The following is a 17,625-nucleotide window of genomic DNA, read 5'->3' as shown; positions in this document are numbered from 1 at the left end:
CCAAGATAAATAGGTAATGAGTTACAACATCTGAAGCCATGTATTATGCCCCACAAAGAAAGGAACGACGACCAACCAATAGTAGTGGGTACAACCCAAAAAATAGCAACCAATGCAATGAGCTATAGCTCAAGTGGTGCTTCCCTTCGATCATATCATGAATGTTTGCATTTATATAGGGATTTGATCTGTTCACCCGTCCCGTTACACATTGAGTTCACAAACTTCTTGGGACAATACTACATGATCAGGATGCTGCACTGAGTAAGTAAAACTGGACAGCTGTGTTGCGTGTTTTATTTTTCTGTTGGTTAGATGTGAGGACCATTGCTAATGAAAATTTTAGTATCTGATATTTGCCATAAAAGTGCCAAGAATAATGTGATTATGAGTTCATTTTCCTGTGTAAGTATTGGAGATCAACCAATTCTCTGAAGCAAGCTAAATCCTGCTATAATTAAGGGATAGAGGGTAAAGGAAATGGAAATTGTTTCCTTGAATATGTTTAGATTTCAGTGAATATTGACTCCGTGTGTCTGGATATTGCAAATTTGCAAGTCTGTGTGTAACTGAATCCGCCGGGTTTGTATAATTATTTCTGAACAACTTTAAACTCAAGGTAAATCAAAATCAACATTTTGATTATATTGGTCACAATGTACGTACATACAATACAAGATTAGTGTAGCCTATATTCTAGAACAACACTTGATATGGAAAATTGGGGAAAGGTGCTAATGTTGCATCTATCTTCATCTCTCTAGCAACAAAAAAACAAAAACACTTCAAGGCAAGAACCCAAATATGACCAATATCAGGGAAAATGCTTCTTCTTTGGTAACGTGACTTCATGTAAGCAATTACTAACACATTGAATACCACCGAACAACAGAATTGTCTCCCTTTTTGTTTTCTCATCTAATGCTCATTGGAACCCATGGTCGAATGTGACCCTTCATTGTTTGTACCAACTTCATATTTACAAAGAGGACAGGATACATTTATCTTTAACCATTTATCAATACACCCTACATGAAAGATATGAAAGCATGGTAGCTCCCTAAGTTCGTCGTTGTCTACATATTTTGCCAAGCAAGTGCAGCAAGCCTGCAATTAAGTCATGAAAAATAAAAGATATTAATTTACAACCAACCAAGTCAAACCTAGCAGAGTGTTAATGGATTCTATTGAGGCTCCTCTGTTTGGTGAAAATTCCTCAGGAATGCCGATATGCAAGGTAGGCAGCAACAAATTGTTGCACACAGTATAAAGGGCATGGCATATCCGATGCAGCTGAAGGTAAGGAAGACTATACATAACCTGCACAGATAGAAACCTATATTGTTAGAAGACCTGAGAAAGTGAAAATAAATTGTTTGAGTTATGACATTACCTATACAATTTTGGAGCATCGGAAGGAGAAGTGTGACCTCCAAATAAAATGATTTCAGTTTTAAATTATACAGATGTCCTAAGCTAAAATTAGTTATACCCTATGTCCTGAATACTTCTATATAAATCGAATAAAATATTATTTATATATAAATTGAGTCAAGTTGATTCAATTTACCATAAAGAATCAAATGCTATTTATATGTAAATCTGAATTGGTGGCAGTGCGTAATCAAAATTGCTGTTTGTGCTATACAAATCATCAATTCATTGTCAGAAAAATGACTTCTCTGCAAAACCATGGCATTTAGTCCTAATTAACCATGCATATTTTTATGCATCACAAAAAATGATCCAACTTAAAAATATAGAAACATTGAACCGTAGATAACATCAGAAGAGTACAATAATATGCAGTGGTTAACTTGGTCCTAACTTCCCAACTTCTTTCAAAAACAGAAATTCATACACAATAGTCAATATATACTATACAGTGCTTTAATCTAGCAACATTGTCAAATAGCAGCCAACATGTTTGTGTACGTAAACCGTAAAACAATCAAACGTTTGTCAGTTGCCCAGAGAGTAGAGTTGCCATCAACCTGCATCACAAAGCCATACATGCAACTCAAAGGATCAAATGGCATATATAAATTTCCAAGGATGAGAGACCAAAAAAACAGACTTTTAAGGATGAACCAGAGAAATGAAAATACTTGTCAATATCAAAGTTAGCCAGTCCAAACCACCGATGCTATGTTCAAGTGTATATTTCATTATTTATCAACAGGGCATCAAACAAATTTATTCAGAAGCATAACAAATATTTTAAGAATTTAGTTGGAAGACTAGCCTAAAATTGACCCTATGTTATGAAACTTTAATAATTTTAAACTTTTAAGGCTCCAACATGATATCTTGTCAACAATGATCAACGAACAATAGAGAATAGAGATAATGAGATCAGTTCATACCATGATTGTGGTCAATGAAATTAAGCTGACATATTGGAGAGCCCCTCGGTATAGCAGATAATCCCTTGAGAATAATGTACTTTGTCTCTAGGTCGAAATCAGATTTAAGATGAATTGTCACTGTCTTCAAAACAAGTCCTCTTTGTAAAAGATATGCAATAAATTCACGCTCATCTGTAGAGTCTTGATATCCTCTAAACTCAAAACTCCTGAGATGTGATGTCAAACAATTGGGAACCATGCTTGGTGGTCTTGGCCCATTATATTCCACCGGGTGAGCATATGCTCGCTGATAACAAAAAACAACACTTCTCGACTGAGGGAAACAACAAACAACAAAAAAGAAATAGAGCCAGTAGTTTTAAATTGAAATATATTCATACCTTCCAAATACAAATTACAAGAGCTTCAAGTACATGACAATTATGAAGGAAGTTTAGCAGGAAGTTTGCGTTGAAACATGGAACATCAAGCTCTAGATTGAGCAAACAGTGAAATTCTGGAAACTCGAAAGCTGGAGCACTAAATAAGCACTGTGTAGAAGATAACTAGATATCAAATATAGTTATAAATTCAAATTATCGAGTTACATCAAACATTTAGCTTGAGGAATCATGGGATTATGATAAGCATGTTACCTGTGTTGTTTCATATTTCAATGCCAACAATTTTGTTTCGCGGAGTGCCTTGAAGAGCTTGGGCACCCAAGCCCCATGCTCAACACGTTCATGACAAATATCAAGATGTGCCTCCACCATGTTGGGAAAATTGATAACTGATACCTGTAGCTCAGAGTTCGCCGAGGCCACCGTTCTCATATGCAGGTATTCAAGAAATGGAGTGTATATTTCCCGAACGTTAATCTCTTCCATCAAGCTAGTGTAATCTTCAAAGGTTAAACTTTTCAATGTGCGAGGCATCTGGATTGTAGGTACATAAACATGAAAACCTTCTTGGGTCGTGTTTTGTAGAATGAGCTTAAGAACTTCAAGAACAGGGCAGCCGGATAAAAGCTTGCTGGGGTCCACAGAGACGATTTCCAACTCTAGATTCTTGAGGGATGGCAGATAAACATTTGGAAACTCTGGATAATAATTCAAATGACTATAACGTTTCAAAACAAGGGACTTGAGTGATACACAAGTGAATATGGATTCAGGCAACTTGATTCTCCTCATTAAACCAATGAAGAGATAGAGTTCCTGGAGATGGGGACCAATGACGGCATCAAGCCATGTTAAGATGAGATCCTCTGAACTATTATAGGAAGTGAGGCGAAACTTTTTGATAGGGTAATTTGCACTGCGCTGAGATAGAACAGCATTCACATATGAATCAAACCGATATCCCCGACGGGACCAAAAGGGTCTATCCTCTATGTCAAGGACTTGGAGATCCTTCCAAACATGGCGCCACCTGCGACAGAGGATGCTGGTGGATACAGCTTGTTTTGTTGGGAGGTATGAGAGAATGTCGCAAAGGATAGAGTCGGGTAAGAAACTGATCCTATCCATGTTCATGGTTGATGGTTTGGCTTTCTCAGCTGTAGGGTTTACTGGTTTAGGATTTGAAGGATAGCCAAGGGTTATTGGATCAATCATTCAATTGAATTCAACTGATTTAATTAAATATTAAATAAAATTATTAAAAATTTAATATATAATTTTAAATATTTAAATTAAATAATTTTTAACTTAATAAAATTTAAAATTTTACAATTTCATATAATGAATTATTCATAATTTTAATATTAGATGATCACAAATAATTTTAAATATTAAAGTTTATAACTAAAAATAATTAAAATATACAGTCACAAATACAAAATGTTCTACTATCAAAAGAAATATTAACAAACAATTTTTTAACTAATCGAAGACGCAACTCATCACAAACTAGTTTGAAATTCTTGAACAACATTGTCTTATAACTGTTGATCACTTTATAATTGTTCAATCTTTAACATACAGAAAAAAAAAAACCATGAACGAAATTAATTCAACAAAAAATATTTGACAGAATCATTCAACAACTCAAACATTCAGTAATCTACTAAACCCAGTATTATTAACAGAACTACAAAAATTATCAAAATCTGAAAATCAGCAACTCAAAATTATTAACAACAGTACGAATTAGAAAACTAAGTAAAGATAATTCCAAGCAACAATGCTTACCGGCGGCGATAGAGGAAGGAGAGTGACGGCGACGACAGAAGAGTGCGAACTGCCGGCGAAGATACAGAGAGAGCTCGAACAGAGGAGACGACAACGGCGACAGAACTTCCACACAACGGCGACAGAACAGAGCTTCCTAGGATGGCGACGGCTATGACGGCGACAGATTTCCACACGCGACACCTGTTCTCGGAGGAGAAGAGTTCGGCGATGACTACGGAGAGGGTTGGTGGTTGCGGAGATGCGGGCTGCGTTTGGGGACTAGGTTCTCCAAATGAATTTTCAATTTTCAGAGAAAAAGAGGAGTGGGACTGGTGGGTTGCATTTGGGGGGATTAGGGCGCCTTTTTTTTTAAAAAAAAGATTAAACGGCGCCGGTTTTAGGGGGTTGATACCGAACCGAAGATCTTTAAATAAATCGATTGTTTTTAGGTCTGTAATTGAGTCAAGCCAGCTCATGAGCCACTTCGAACTTGACTCATTAATAGTTCGATAACCTGAACTTGTGAGCTAGTGAGTCGAGTTTGAGCTTAAATTTGAACTCATAAATTAAATGAGACGAATTTAAACTTAGATAAGCTTAATTCATTAGCTCGTAAGTTGGCTCAATTATATATATAATATTAAAAGTACCGATTAAATGCAAATAGGATATACGTATTAATAATTTAATATATATATAATAGTAATATATAATTTCACATATATATTAATGTTCTTAATTATCTAAAATTTTATTGTCTTTTTTATATAGAATTTTGATGTAGGACATAAATAAAAAATTTATAATTAATAGATAAATAATATATTAAATTTATTTTTTAATATGTATAAGTTATAATTTATTGATATAGAATTATAGATTATGTTCCTATTATTTGAGCCAACTTGTGAGCTCGAGTTAGCTCATGAGCTTTTGTTAAGCCGAATTTAAGCTTACGAAATAGGCTCGATTGTTAATGAGTTGAGCCGTAAGTCAAGTTTAATTTTTGTGAACCGAGTTTGAACTTAATTTAGCTCTGCTAAACTTGACTCACTTTCAACCCTAGTTATTTCCAACAGTTCACTGATTAACTGTCGATTCTACTAATTTTTTTATTAGTTTTTGCAAGCAGTTTATGAGATCAACCGAATTAACTAGGTGATCAATTTCAAGTGTTTCTTCTGATCGATTCAATTTGATTTTTAGAATTATAAATTTTTCTTTTTTTAAAAAAGAGGATACCTTAGATGAAAGTTTTAGACAAATATTTTCTATCATTTTATCATCATCGAGATAAAATATTATATATTTAATTGTGAATTTATTTTATTTTTAACAGTTTTATCAAGTGCTCAAACTACTAAAAATATAATATTGTTTATATGTATAATTGTCAAATCAAGAAGAGACAAAGTAATTAGGTAAATAATTATTGAAAATTAGTAATGATCTAATAGAGAACTATGCAAATGATGAATTTGAAATGTTTTTCAAACAATATTATTATTCCTTCTTTAAACTAGATAGTTGATGAGCTAGATGTTTATCTTATCAAATATTTTCAACATCATGTCATCGAGATTTTTTTAAAAGAACTATGCGGCCTCTTATGTTGGACATTATTAAAAAAAATCAACAATCATCTCATATTTGATATATAAAAAGTATAAGCATATCTTACTTCAAATTCAATTTATACGTATAAAAGAAGCAGTTATACTATTTATTTAAATCTTTTTGATAATCAAATTTAACTAAGTTGGTTAAAACTTAACAAAAATCAGTTTTATTATTAAAGCATGAATACACGATCTAACTTCATGAAATAATTCCGTATTCCTCTCCTCCTCTTTATTCTTCTTTTCCTTTTTCGTATTTCTGCTCTTTCTTCTTCTCTTCCGCCTTTTTCTTCGGATTCCTTCTTCGTGTTCCTTCTTATTTTTCGCGTATTTTCTTCTCATCATCGTTTTTTTATTATTGTTGCTGCATTGTTTCTTTTTCTCCTCTTCTTTTCAGTTATTTTACATCATTATGCGTTTCTTATTTATTTATTTGTTTGATTTTTTCTTGTTTTTATTCTTGTTAAGAGAGTAAATGAAAAAATAAAACAAGAACAAAAAATAAACAAGAAAAGAAGAAGGAAGAAGAGGAATTTATGGTCTGTGCTTGTTTTAAATTAAATTTGTTTGTGCGCCGTTATCATTAAGTACTTTCGATGCATTCTGAATTTGAATTTCGGTATATTCTAGATTTAAATAAAGTGCATTTTTTGTTTGAACTTGTTTTGAATTGAGTTTGTTTGTATGTACTTATCATTAAGTAATTGTGCTGCATTTTGGATTTAAATAAGGTGTACTTTTAGTTTGAATTTGTTTTAAACTGAGTTAATTTGTATGTTGTCATCATTAAGAAATTTTGGTGCATTGTGAATTTGTACTGTTATATAAAAAAAGACAACGACCATGACAATAACAATAATGAAAGAGAAAAATGAGGAAAAAAGAAAAAGAGAAGAAAAAGCAGTAGCTAAGTGTTTGTTTGGGTGCCATTAAATCGATAATAAATATATTTTTTTTGTGATTGGCAAATTTTTAATTGTAAAAGTAAAAGTACTAGAAAAATAAAAAATATATATATTTTGTGAGAAGTTACAATTTACATACTTTTTTAAAAGATCTTTTTTTCTTTAAAAAAAAGATGTTTTTCATATAATAAATGAACAAAAATACACTTTTATCTTGTTTTACCCAAATATAATTGATAGATAAAAAAAATCTTTTTACATGAGATATCCAAACATAAAATCACTTTTACTTTTGTAAAAGATCTTTTAAAATAATATCATTTAAAAAAATATATTTTTTTTAAAATGACGGCCAAACAAGCTCTAAGTGTGTTAAAAGTCATCTCAACATTTTCGTACAAACTGCTCATTATCATAGAAAAATTGAAACAAACACCAAAAAATGTTCCTAATTAAACCAAAATATCTTTCCAAATGCACCCAAATTAGGAACAAAAACAGATTCAGCGAAAAAATAAATAAAAAAATTCTACATTACATTCAAATTCAAACTTGATTTCACATTTTGATTTCAAAAAAAATTTATCTTAAATTTTCAATTCAAATCAAAGAGCACTGATCGTGAACGAAAAGAACGCAGAAAATAAATAGAATGAAGAGAACGCAAAAAAGGAAAAAAATGCAGAAAAGGCTGAGAAAATTTGAAAAAAAAAATAAGAAATTCGCATAGAAAAGACAGTTATATGTAATCATGCGTTAAGTTAAACTAAACGTTTTTTGAATTTTGAAATGGAGAGTGGAGAGAGCGGGGGAGAGTCTTCGAGGGTGGCACATAGCGAGGCAGCCGGCCATGCCGGCGAGAGCAATAAGGGGGAGAGTGGAGGTGGGCATGCATCAGGTGAAAAGGAGGGAATTAAAAGAGACAATAACAAGATTCAAAGTCAGCGAATATCGTTTAGAGATAAAGTTGTGGGTGCCTCAACAAGGAGAGCTTTGGAGGTTGCTGATTCTCTTGATGGGGATAAGATGGCTACAGTAGTTGGTAAGCAAGGCGATTCGGAGATACCAACTGTGACGTTCACTGAAGAAGCAAAGGAGATATTGGCAGAGCCCTACAAAGATGCCATCGTGATCAAAGTTCTTGGAAAAAACTTTAGCTATACGGCGATCACGCACAGGCTTAAAGGAGTCTGGAGAACCAAAGGAGGATATGAGGTACTAGATGTCGGTTTTGGCTATTTCTTAGTTAAATTTGATCTCTTGGAGGATAGAGAAAAAGTTCTCCTTGGAGGACCATGGATGATTACTGGTAGTTATGTTGCGGTTAAACCTTGGAGTTCTTCATTCAGACCTTGTGAAAACACTTTTGGATCTACCATGGTTTGGATAAGAATCACAGGTTTAAACATTAACTATTATCAAGAGAAAGCCATGAAAATGATTGCGTCAGCTGTTGGTAAACCGATCTGCATCGATTTAGCCACCAAGTCTGCAGAAAGGGGAAAGTATGCAAGAGCATGTGTGCAAATTAACTTGGGACTTCCAGTCATAAAAAAGATTCAAGTTGATGGTCATATGTATGACATAGAATATGAGCACTTGAATTTAATTTGTGAAAAATGTAGCTGCTTTGGGCATGTAACAAGAGAATGTGCGAAAGAGAACAACAATAACATTGAGAAGGAAACCATGGTGAAGGAGAAAAATTTGCCGTCACTGTTTTCGGTGGATAACAATGAGAAAACGGCAGAAGGTAGTCAAATCCCAGTAAAAAATCAAAATTCAACTTTTGAATTTGGAATTAATGCCAAATCAATTCCAATTATGGAGAAGCATGGAGCAGCGGGTCTTGTGCATGATAATTTACAAGAATCACGCATGGATAGGGATACTCAAGCAAAAGAGGATGAATGGGTTACAGTTAGTAGAAAAGGCAAGGAAAAAGTGGGTAAAGGCCCCAATGTAGTGCCAAAAAAAGCCAATGTAGCAATATGCTCCAATTTGGTGAGTAAAAAATTTTCTTTTGGGTCTAATAAAATGCATGCTGGATCCTCATCAAATGCAAAGGTGACGTCTTTATCAAATGCAAAGGTGGAGCCTAAGGAAAAGAAAGATCCTCCATCCACGCTTGGCTCTTTGGGAACAACTCAGGTGGCTTTCAAGGATCAGAGTACTCCTTTTTTTAAAGCAGGGCACAAAAGGCAGCGTCCTATTTCGCTTCAAAACTCACCTATTGAAGCATTGTCAACGGATTCTCGAGTACAAAAAGAGCTTGATAAAGCTAGTGCAACAACAAACTTGGAGAACCAACCTCAACAGAAGAATGATGGTTCTGCGACGCAAGTCCACCAGAAGACAATTGGAGACAGGGGTCCATCAACGTGAGGTAGAATGATTATAAATTCCAATTATTTAATTTATTTTTATGGATTGTGACCATTTAAATATTATTAGTTGGAATGTAAGGGGAGCGTCAAATAAGATGTCTCGGGTGCACTGTAAGGAGTTAGTACGAAAATTTCAACCAACTTTTTTTATTTTGGTGGAAACTCATATTGGGTTTGAAACTATGAAAGAATTTTGGGGGAGATTAGGCTATTATCCTGTAGGGATTGTAGATGCTGTTGGACATAAGGGAGGAATTTGGTTCCTCTCTGCTAATTTAAAATTTTCTTGTAAAATTCTTTGGGCTATGAATCAATGTGTAACTTTGGAAATTGATGGTGGTGGGCGAAGATGGATTTGCAGTGCGGTTTATGGCAGCCCTCAAGCCACTAATAGAGTAGAATTATGGAGTCATCTGCTTGATATTGGTTTGTGCATTCAGGACCCATGGGTGGTGGTTGGGGATTTTAATGATATTTTGAGTGTTCATGAGGTGAAGGGGGGTAATTACTATTCGACTCGCAGTAGTGTCTTTGCAAGTACTCTAGATTCTTGTGGTCTTTTTGATCTGACAACCTCTGGAAGACGGTTTACTTGGTTCCGTAAAATTCAAGGAAACAGAGAAATTGCAAAGAGATTAGATAGAGCTTGCTGTACTGCAGAATGGCGTCTTCTTTTTCCAGAAGCTTTTGTTGAAGTTCTCAGCCGTTCCCACTCTGATCATTGTCCCCTACTTATCCGATGTCAAGGAGTTCCTATCAAGAAAGGAAACCGGCCTTTTAGATTCCAAGCGGCATGGGCAACGCATCCTGATTACAAGGCCATTGTTCAGAAATCTTGGAATAGTACAGACTTTGGCATCCATAGGAAGTTGTTGGGGGTTCAAGAAGCTTCGTTGGAATTCAACTCTACGGTCTTCGGCAATATTTTTATTAAAAAGAGGGAATTGGAGGCTTATTTGAATTGTATTCAACGAAAAATGGAGGCTGACGATGATCCGATTTTGAAGCACAAAGAGGAAGAATTGAGAGCTGAGTATAATCTAGTTTTGGCCCAGGAAGAATTGCTTTGGTACCAGAAGTCAAGAGATCAATGGGTTCGGTATGGTGATAGAAATACTAGCTTTTTCCATATGCAAACCATCATTAGAAGAAAATCTAACAAGGTTCATGGGTTGCTGGTCAGTGATGGGTCCTGGTCTGATGATCCGGAAGTTTTGCAAAGAGAGGTCGTTCATTTTTTCAAAAATATTTTTTGCTCTACTGAGCATGTTGAGGTTAATTGCATGGGAGAAATTCCTATGCCATCTCTTAGCCAGGATGCTTGTGATAATTTGTCTAAACCAGTAACAATGTTGGAGGTTAAAGAAGCTCTAGATAATATGAGCTCGTTCAAAGCTCCTGGGCCGGATGGTTTTCAAGTTTTTTTCTTCAAGGAATATTGGGATGTGGTGGGTCATGAGGTGTGGCGTACTGTTCAGAAAGCATTCTTAGGGGAGACTTTAAGCCATTCTTTGTTGGAAACTTTGATTGTTCTTATCCCTAAATGCGACCCTCCAACTAGATTGAAGGATTTTCGGCCAATAAGCCTTTGTAATGTAATTTATAAGCTAGTGACTAAAGTGCTGGTTAATAGATTACGACCTTTTTTGGATGAGATTGTTAGCCCAACTCAGGGAGGGTTTATACATGGTAGAGGAGCGCCTGATAATATTATTGTGGCCCAAGAAGTTCTTCACTTTCTTAAGCGGACAAAGTCTAGAAAAGGAGCTATGGCTTTTAAGATTGATTTAGAAAAAGCTTATGATAGAGTTGATTGGAATTTTCTTGAGCACACTCTTGAATCTTTTGGCTTTCCTTCTCTAATTATTCGGCTTGTAATGAATTGTGTTCAGGCTTCAAATCTTTCCATCCTTTGGAATGGGAATAGATTGGACAGCTTCCAACCTCGCAGAGGGCTCAGGCAAGGAGATCCAATTTCTCCTTATTTATTTGTTTTGTGCATGGAGAGATTGGCGTGCTTCATTTCCAAACAAGTTGACGAGGGTATTTGGGATGGTGTGGCTGTTTCTAGAGGAGGACCTAGAGTTTCTCACTTGATGTTTGCAGATGACCTCCTCCTTTTTTGTAAAGCGAAAAAAAATCAAGTTCAGAATGTTGTGCACACCTTGGAGTTGTTTTGCAAAGCTTCAGGTATGAAGGTTAACATTGAAAAATCTAAAGCTATTTGTTCTAGAAATATCTCTAATAGAAGGAAGGAAATGTTGTCTGGTGTTTCTCATATTCCTTTTACTAGTGACCTAGGCAAATACTTGGGGGTGAACCTTAACCATCCTCGAGCTGCTAGGTCTATTTTTTCGGACTCTTTAGAGAAGATCAAGAATAGGCTGGCTAGTTGGAAAGGTCGGCTCCTTAACAGAGCAGGCAGGCTTTGCTTAATTAAATCTGTTGCTTCTTCTCTTCCTATTTATCAGATGCAAGTGACTCTTTTTCCTACTTCGATTTGTCAAAAGATTGATTCTGTGCTTAGACAATTCTTGTGGAAGGGAAAGGTGGGGGAGCGATGCTTAAATTATGTCAAGTGGAGCAAAGTTGTCACTCCAAGAAAGTATGGAGGCTTGGGAATTAGAGATACCCAGTGTGTAAATTTTGCTTTATTAGGAAAGCTTGTTTGGCAATTACTGCATAATAATGATAAGCTTTGGGTAAGAATTATGTTGGCAAAATATTTATCTGGGAGGTCTTGCTTTTCATCCAGTTTTTCTAATAATGTTTCAAGCACTTGGCGAGCGATTTATAAGACAATAGAAAAGCTTCGTGATGGTTTTGATTGGTGTACAGGCAGGATGTCTCAATCCTTTTGGTATCATGCTTGGCGACCATGTGGAACACTAGCTCCTTTGGTTCCTTTTGTGCACATCTCTGATTCTCACTTGAAGCTAGAAGATGTCTGGTACCATGGACATTGGCGGTGGGATATTCTTTGCACAATGATTCCGGAAGAAGTTAAACTTGATTTGATGCTCTTTGATCCTATCAAGCAGGCAGGAGATAAAACAGGTTGGTTTTGGACAAACTCAAATACTCTCACCTACTCGACTAAAAGCGGGTATGAATGGCTATTGAAGAAGAAATTTGGCTGGAACGATAATGAAAATTGGCTTTGGCTTTGGCGCTTGAGAATACCGGAGAAGATAAAGTGTCTGCTCTGGCTTTGTCTCAACAACGGAGTTCCCACAGCTAGTTACCGATTTCAAAGAGGTCTTGCTACTTCTGATTTTTGTCAGCGATGTTATCTTGCTCTAGAGGATATTAACCACTGCTTTAGGACTTGCCAAAAAGCTCGTCAGATTTGGATTAGCTTAAATTTGGGAATGACCGCTGAGGACTCTAGTTTGGATTTTGTGTCTTGGATTCGTTCTAACCTCAACAAAAATGAGTTTCTCTTTGCAGCGGCCTTTTGGTGGATTTGGAGGGATAGGAACAATGACATCTTCCATCAAGATGATCCATGGAGTAAGGAGAAAATTGTTCACTTAGTTCAACATGCTGCTCGCGATTTCTCTAAGGTTGTTACCAACCAAAAACATATTATTCCTTCCTCTTTGCAATATAACTGGGAACCACCTCCAATGAATGTCTGTAAAGTGAACTGCGATGCAAGCGTTTTTGAAAAAGGGCAATTAGCGGGCTTTGGATGTATTATTAGAGACAGCATGGGAATTTGGATGAAAGGTTGTTCGGCCAGTATACCTCTTTCTAGTGTTCTCTCTTGTGAGCTTCATGCTATTTGGAGAGGGCTTGTTATGGCTTGGGATTGCGAGTGTAAAGAGGTCATATGTGAAACTGATAATCTTGATGCATTTCTTCTTGTTTCGCGAGGCACAACCAGCATGATTACGAATGACTCTGATCTGCTTGGCAAAATCAAAGAGATGCTTCAGCGCAATTGGACAGCTACTTTAGTGCTCATCCAACGTACAGCAAACAGAGCGGCTGATTTAATGGCTAAGACTGCTGCTTTAAACAAGCAGGTGTACCTAGAGTGGTTACAACCCCCTAATAATTTAGACATTATTATTAGAGAGGAGTGTTACTCTTTCTCTTAGGTGTTTTTTCTTTATGTTCAGTCACCAAAAAAAAATCATGCGTTAAGTTAAAGGGTTGTTAAAGATAGTGGTGCGTGGAACTGAATTAAGTTATAGCAACTTGGTTAGACTTGATTGGTTAAATGACTTAGATATAAAACTTTATTTTAAAAGAAATATAGAGAATCAATTTAATTTCTTTGATCTATAAACTATAATTATTGTATAGCATACCCTTGGCTTTGTTTCAGGCAAACTAATAGTTAGTAGAATTCCAAAGATATTATTGAAAAATATTAACAAATTTAAAAATAGACATGTTATTTTGATTCTAAGAATAATTGTGATATCCACAAATAAATCTCACTTATATTAAAAAAAAAAAAATTTCTCATAATATTATCTATTTTCATGGCTTTAAATAAGTTTAAAGCCAAATTTTATCTCATTGTATTTATCCAAACAGATTTTTACACTTGGCAGATTAGACACCCTAATTTAAACGACAAGTTTGTTAAAACATTTTAACTTCAAAATTGATAAAACTTAGAATTATTGCAATTATATATTTTTAAGATTAATTTTCATCATTTCATGCAATCACTTGTTGTCATGTCAAGTTGTCAACAAAGGAACTACTATCACATCCAATAATCATAAGAAAGAACGGGCCGATGTAAAAAATATGACTATTAAATATTTTCATCTATCATCACATCAAAATTAAACACACAATTTCAGTATAACTTGAATGTTTATGAGTAATTTATTGCTTAAAAGGTTCTAAACTATTTTTGAAGGTTGCTAAATTAAATCTATCCTTGTATTGTGGCCAGATTTGATAGGATGAACATGCATGGAATTAGTCAGGGTATAACACTATCTTTGAACTACGTAACAAAGCATTGCCTAATAAAAGTTGCTATGTTTGTGCCATATAATTCATCAATTCATTGCCGGAAAGATCACTTTCTGCAAAATCATGGCATCTAGTTCTAATTAACCATGCATACTTTTGCGCATCACAAAAAAATAATCCAACTTAAAAATAGAGAAATATAGAACCATAGATAACGTCAAATGAGTAAAACAATATGCAGTGGATAACTTAGTGTTAACTTACCAACTTCCTTAAAAAACAGAAATTAACACACAAAATATACTATAGAGTGGTTTAATCTAGCAACACGGTTAAATAGCAGCCCACATGTTTTGTGAACATAACCATAAAACAAACAAACGTTTGGCAGGTTTCCTAGAGAGTAGAGATGCCATCATCCTGCATCATAAATCGCTATATTCAACAGCTTATGCACATCATAGCATTAAACGGCATGTATAAATTTCCAAAGTTGAGGGACCAAAAAAAAGAAACAAAGAATTGAAAATACTTGTCATTGTCAATCTCAAGGAACAGGGCACCAGACAAATTTATTTATAAGCATCATATTCGGTAAGAAGTATTCACAAGCATCAACAAATATTTCAAGAATTTAGGTGGAACACTGGCCCTAAAATTGACTTACTAGTGTGCAACTTTAATAATATAAAACTCTAAGACTCCAACACGATATTTTGTCTTAACAGTTTTGATCAACGAACAACAGAGGACAGAGATAGTGTGAGTTCATACCATGTTAAATGGGATTTTGATCAATGAAATTTAGCTGACATATTGTAGAGCCCTTCGGTATAGCAGATAATCCCTTGACAATATTGTACTTTGTTTCTTGGTCCAAATTAGATTCAAGATGAATGGTCAAGTTCTTCAAAACAAGTCCTCTTTGTAAAAGATATGCAATAAACTCATGCTCATCTGCAGTGTCTTGATATTCTCCAAACTCAAAACTCTTGAGATATGATGTTACACAATTCGGAACCATGGTTGGTGGTGTTGGCCCATTATACTCCTCCACTGGGTGAGAATAATGTCCCTGATAACAGGAAACAACAATTGTCAATATATGCAGGCAAACAACAAATAGAAATAGAGACACTAGATTTAAGCTTCAAATTGAAATGTATTCATACCCTCAAAATATGAATTACGAGAGCTTCAAGTACATGACAATTATGAAGGAAGTTTAGCAAGAAGTTTGTGTTGAAACATGGAAGATGAACCTCTAGCTTGAGCAAACGGTGAAATTCTGGAAACTCGAAAGCCGGAGCACTAAATAAGCACTGTGTAAAAGATAACTAGATATCAAATATAAAATTCCTAATTCACAATTATAGTTATAAATTCAAATTATCGAGTTACATCAAACATTTAGCTTGAGGAATCATGGGATTATGATAAGCATGCTACCTGTGTTGTTGCATATTTCAATGCCAACAATTTTGTTTCGCGGAGTGCCTGGAGTAGCTTGGGCACCCAAACCCCATGCTCAACACGTTCATGACAAATTTCAAGATGTGCCTCCACCATGTTGGGAAAATTGATAACTGATACCTGTAGCTTCGGCGAGGCTACTGTTGTCATACGCAGGTATTCAAGAAATGGAGTGTATAGTTTCCGAACCCCAATCTCTTCCATCAAGCTAGTGTAATCTTCAAAGGTTAAACTTTTCAATGTGCGAGGCATCTGGATTGTAGGTGCATAAACATAAGAACCTTCACGGGTCGTATTCTGTAGAATGAGCTTAAGATTTTCAAGAACAGGGCAGCCGGATAAAAGCTTGCTGGGGTCCACGTCGACGGGATCCAAGTGTAGGTTCTTGAGGGATGGCAGATAAACATTTGGAAACTCTGGATAATTATCCAAATATATACCATGTCTCAAAACAAGGGACTTGAGTAATACACAAGTGAATATGGATTCAGGCAACTTAATTGCTCTCATTAAACCAATGCGGAGATAGAGTTCCTGAAGATGGGGACCAATGACGGCATCAAGCCATGTTAAGATGAGATCCTCTGAACTTTCATGGGAAGTGAGGCGAAAGTTTTGGATGGGGTAATCTGCATTGCGCTGAGTTAGAATAGCATTCACATATGAATCAAACCGATATCTCCGACGGGACCAAAAGAGTCTATCATCTATGTCAAGGATTTGGAGATCCTTCCAAACATGGCGCCACCTGCGAGAGAGAATACTGGTGGATACAGCTTCTTTTATTGGGAGGTAAGAGAGAATGTCGCAAAGGATCGAGTTCGGTAATAAACTGATCCGATTCATCTTCATGGTTGATGGTTTGGCTTTCTCAAATTTGTATCTGGAGAGGGTTAGACTCAACTCTAGGGTTTAGGATTTAAAGGTATTTATATGATTTGATTTTTTTTAATTTAACTAAATTTATATTATTATAATCTATTTTCACTCTATTTATTCGGATTTGAAAATCAATCAATGATTTATAATTTTTAAATTATAAACTTTAAATTTTGATTTCGTATAGATATCATTTAAATTATAAAATTTTTAAAAATTAAATTTGGATCTGATGTAATTCAATTCTACAAAAGAATAACAACAAAAAATTACATCAGATCCAAATTTAATTTTTAAAAATGGTATAATTTAAATGATATTTATACAAAATCAAAATTTAAAGTGTATACTTTCAAAATTATCGAATCACAATATTTGAATTGGATTGAACAAAAATTAAATTCAAATGGTTATAATGTAGTTATCCAAATTATAACTATTTGAATCAACTTCGATTATATTAAAAAATTAAAATAAAATTGACATCATTTATATTTTATTTATACTGTAATTAAGTTATATGTATATTTATTTTATTGTTAGTGCAAACGAGATAAATAATAAAATTATAAAAATATAATTAACTTTAGAAGTCATATAATTATAAATATAAAATTTAAGAAAAAAAATTTTAAATAGCTCCTAACAATTATTTCACAAGACAATGACGTTTTCAATTAAAAAAATATCTTTTTAACTTATGTTCTTACTTTTATTTTTTTATGAGATTGATTAACCCTCTATTAATATAATTATTTTTAAGAATTAATTTTTTTTTTGAAAAAAATCATATAAAATGATAATTGAATTCATTTAAGAATAATTCTATATTTGGATTATAAAGCAGAGAAAATTAAATTGACTTTAGAATTTTAATCATACAAAAACTGCTT

At 34.5% G+C, this 17,625-nt stretch overlaps 2 protein-coding genes across 7 annotated transcripts; both read right to left on the bottom strand.

The window, feature by feature from the left end:
- Nucleotides 1–1,754: 1,754 nt before the first annotated feature.
- On the bottom strand, nucleotides 1,755–4,924 carry LOC107618281 (putative FBD-associated F-box protein At5g56440). Of its 3 annotated transcripts, none has more exons than XM_021111365.2 (5): nucleotides 4,544–4,924; nucleotides 3,005–3,909; nucleotides 2,750–2,899; nucleotides 2,367–2,655; nucleotides 1,755–1,994 (listed from the first exon to the last, which is right to left on the bottom strand). In XM_021111365.2, the coding sequence occupies exons 2-5, from the start codon at nucleotides 3,884–3,886 to the stop codon at nucleotides 1,990–1,992; spliced, it is 1,326 nt and encodes a 441-aa protein (XP_020967024.1). In that variant the 5' UTR covers nucleotides 3,887–3,909; nucleotides 4,544–4,924; the 3' UTR covers nucleotides 1,755–1,989. The 3 variants fall into 3 exon arrangements, with proteins under 3 accessions (XP_020967024.1, XP_016175781.1, XP_020967023.1); XM_016320295.3 differs by having other exon boundaries at nucleotides 3,005–3,921; nucleotides 4,544–4,866; XM_021111364.2 differs by lacking the exon at nucleotides 4,544–4,924 and having other exon boundaries at nucleotides 3,005–3,967.
- Nucleotides 4,925–14,592: 9,668 nt separating this feature from the next.
- LOC110262344 (putative FBD-associated F-box protein At5g56440) lies at nucleotides 14,593–16,748 on the bottom strand. 4 transcript variants are annotated; one of them, XM_088498339.1, is made up of 4 exons: nucleotides 15,830–16,748; nucleotides 15,553–15,702; nucleotides 15,155–15,455; nucleotides 14,593–14,800 (listed from the first exon to the last, which is right to left on the bottom strand). In XM_088498339.1, exons 1-3 carry the CDS (start codon nucleotides 16,703–16,705, stop codon nucleotides 15,159–15,161), a joined length of 1,323 nt encoding a protein of 440 aa, XP_088354465.1. In that variant the 5' UTR covers nucleotides 16,706–16,748; the 3' UTR covers nucleotides 14,593–14,800; nucleotides 15,155–15,158. The 4 variants fall into 4 exon arrangements, with proteins under 4 accessions (XP_088354465.1, XP_020967264.1, XP_020967263.1 ...); XM_021111605.2 differs by having other exon boundaries at nucleotides 15,553–15,717; nucleotides 15,830–16,737; XM_021111604.2 differs by lacking the exon at nucleotides 14,593–14,800 and having other exon boundaries at nucleotides 14,926–15,455; nucleotides 15,553–15,717; nucleotides 15,830–16,737.
- Between the last annotated feature and the right edge of the window lie 877 nt (nucleotides 16,749–17,625).

Source organism: Arachis ipaensis, chromosome B9 (assembly GCF_059453495.1).
Source record: "Arachis ipaensis isolate K30076 ecotype BB chromosome B9, ASM5945349v1, whole genome shotgun sequence".
Classification (NCBI taxonomy): domain Eukaryota; kingdom Viridiplantae; phylum Streptophyta; class Magnoliopsida; order Fabales; family Fabaceae; genus Arachis; species Arachis ipaensis.
This window is presented reverse-complemented; position numbering and strand designations above follow the sequence as displayed.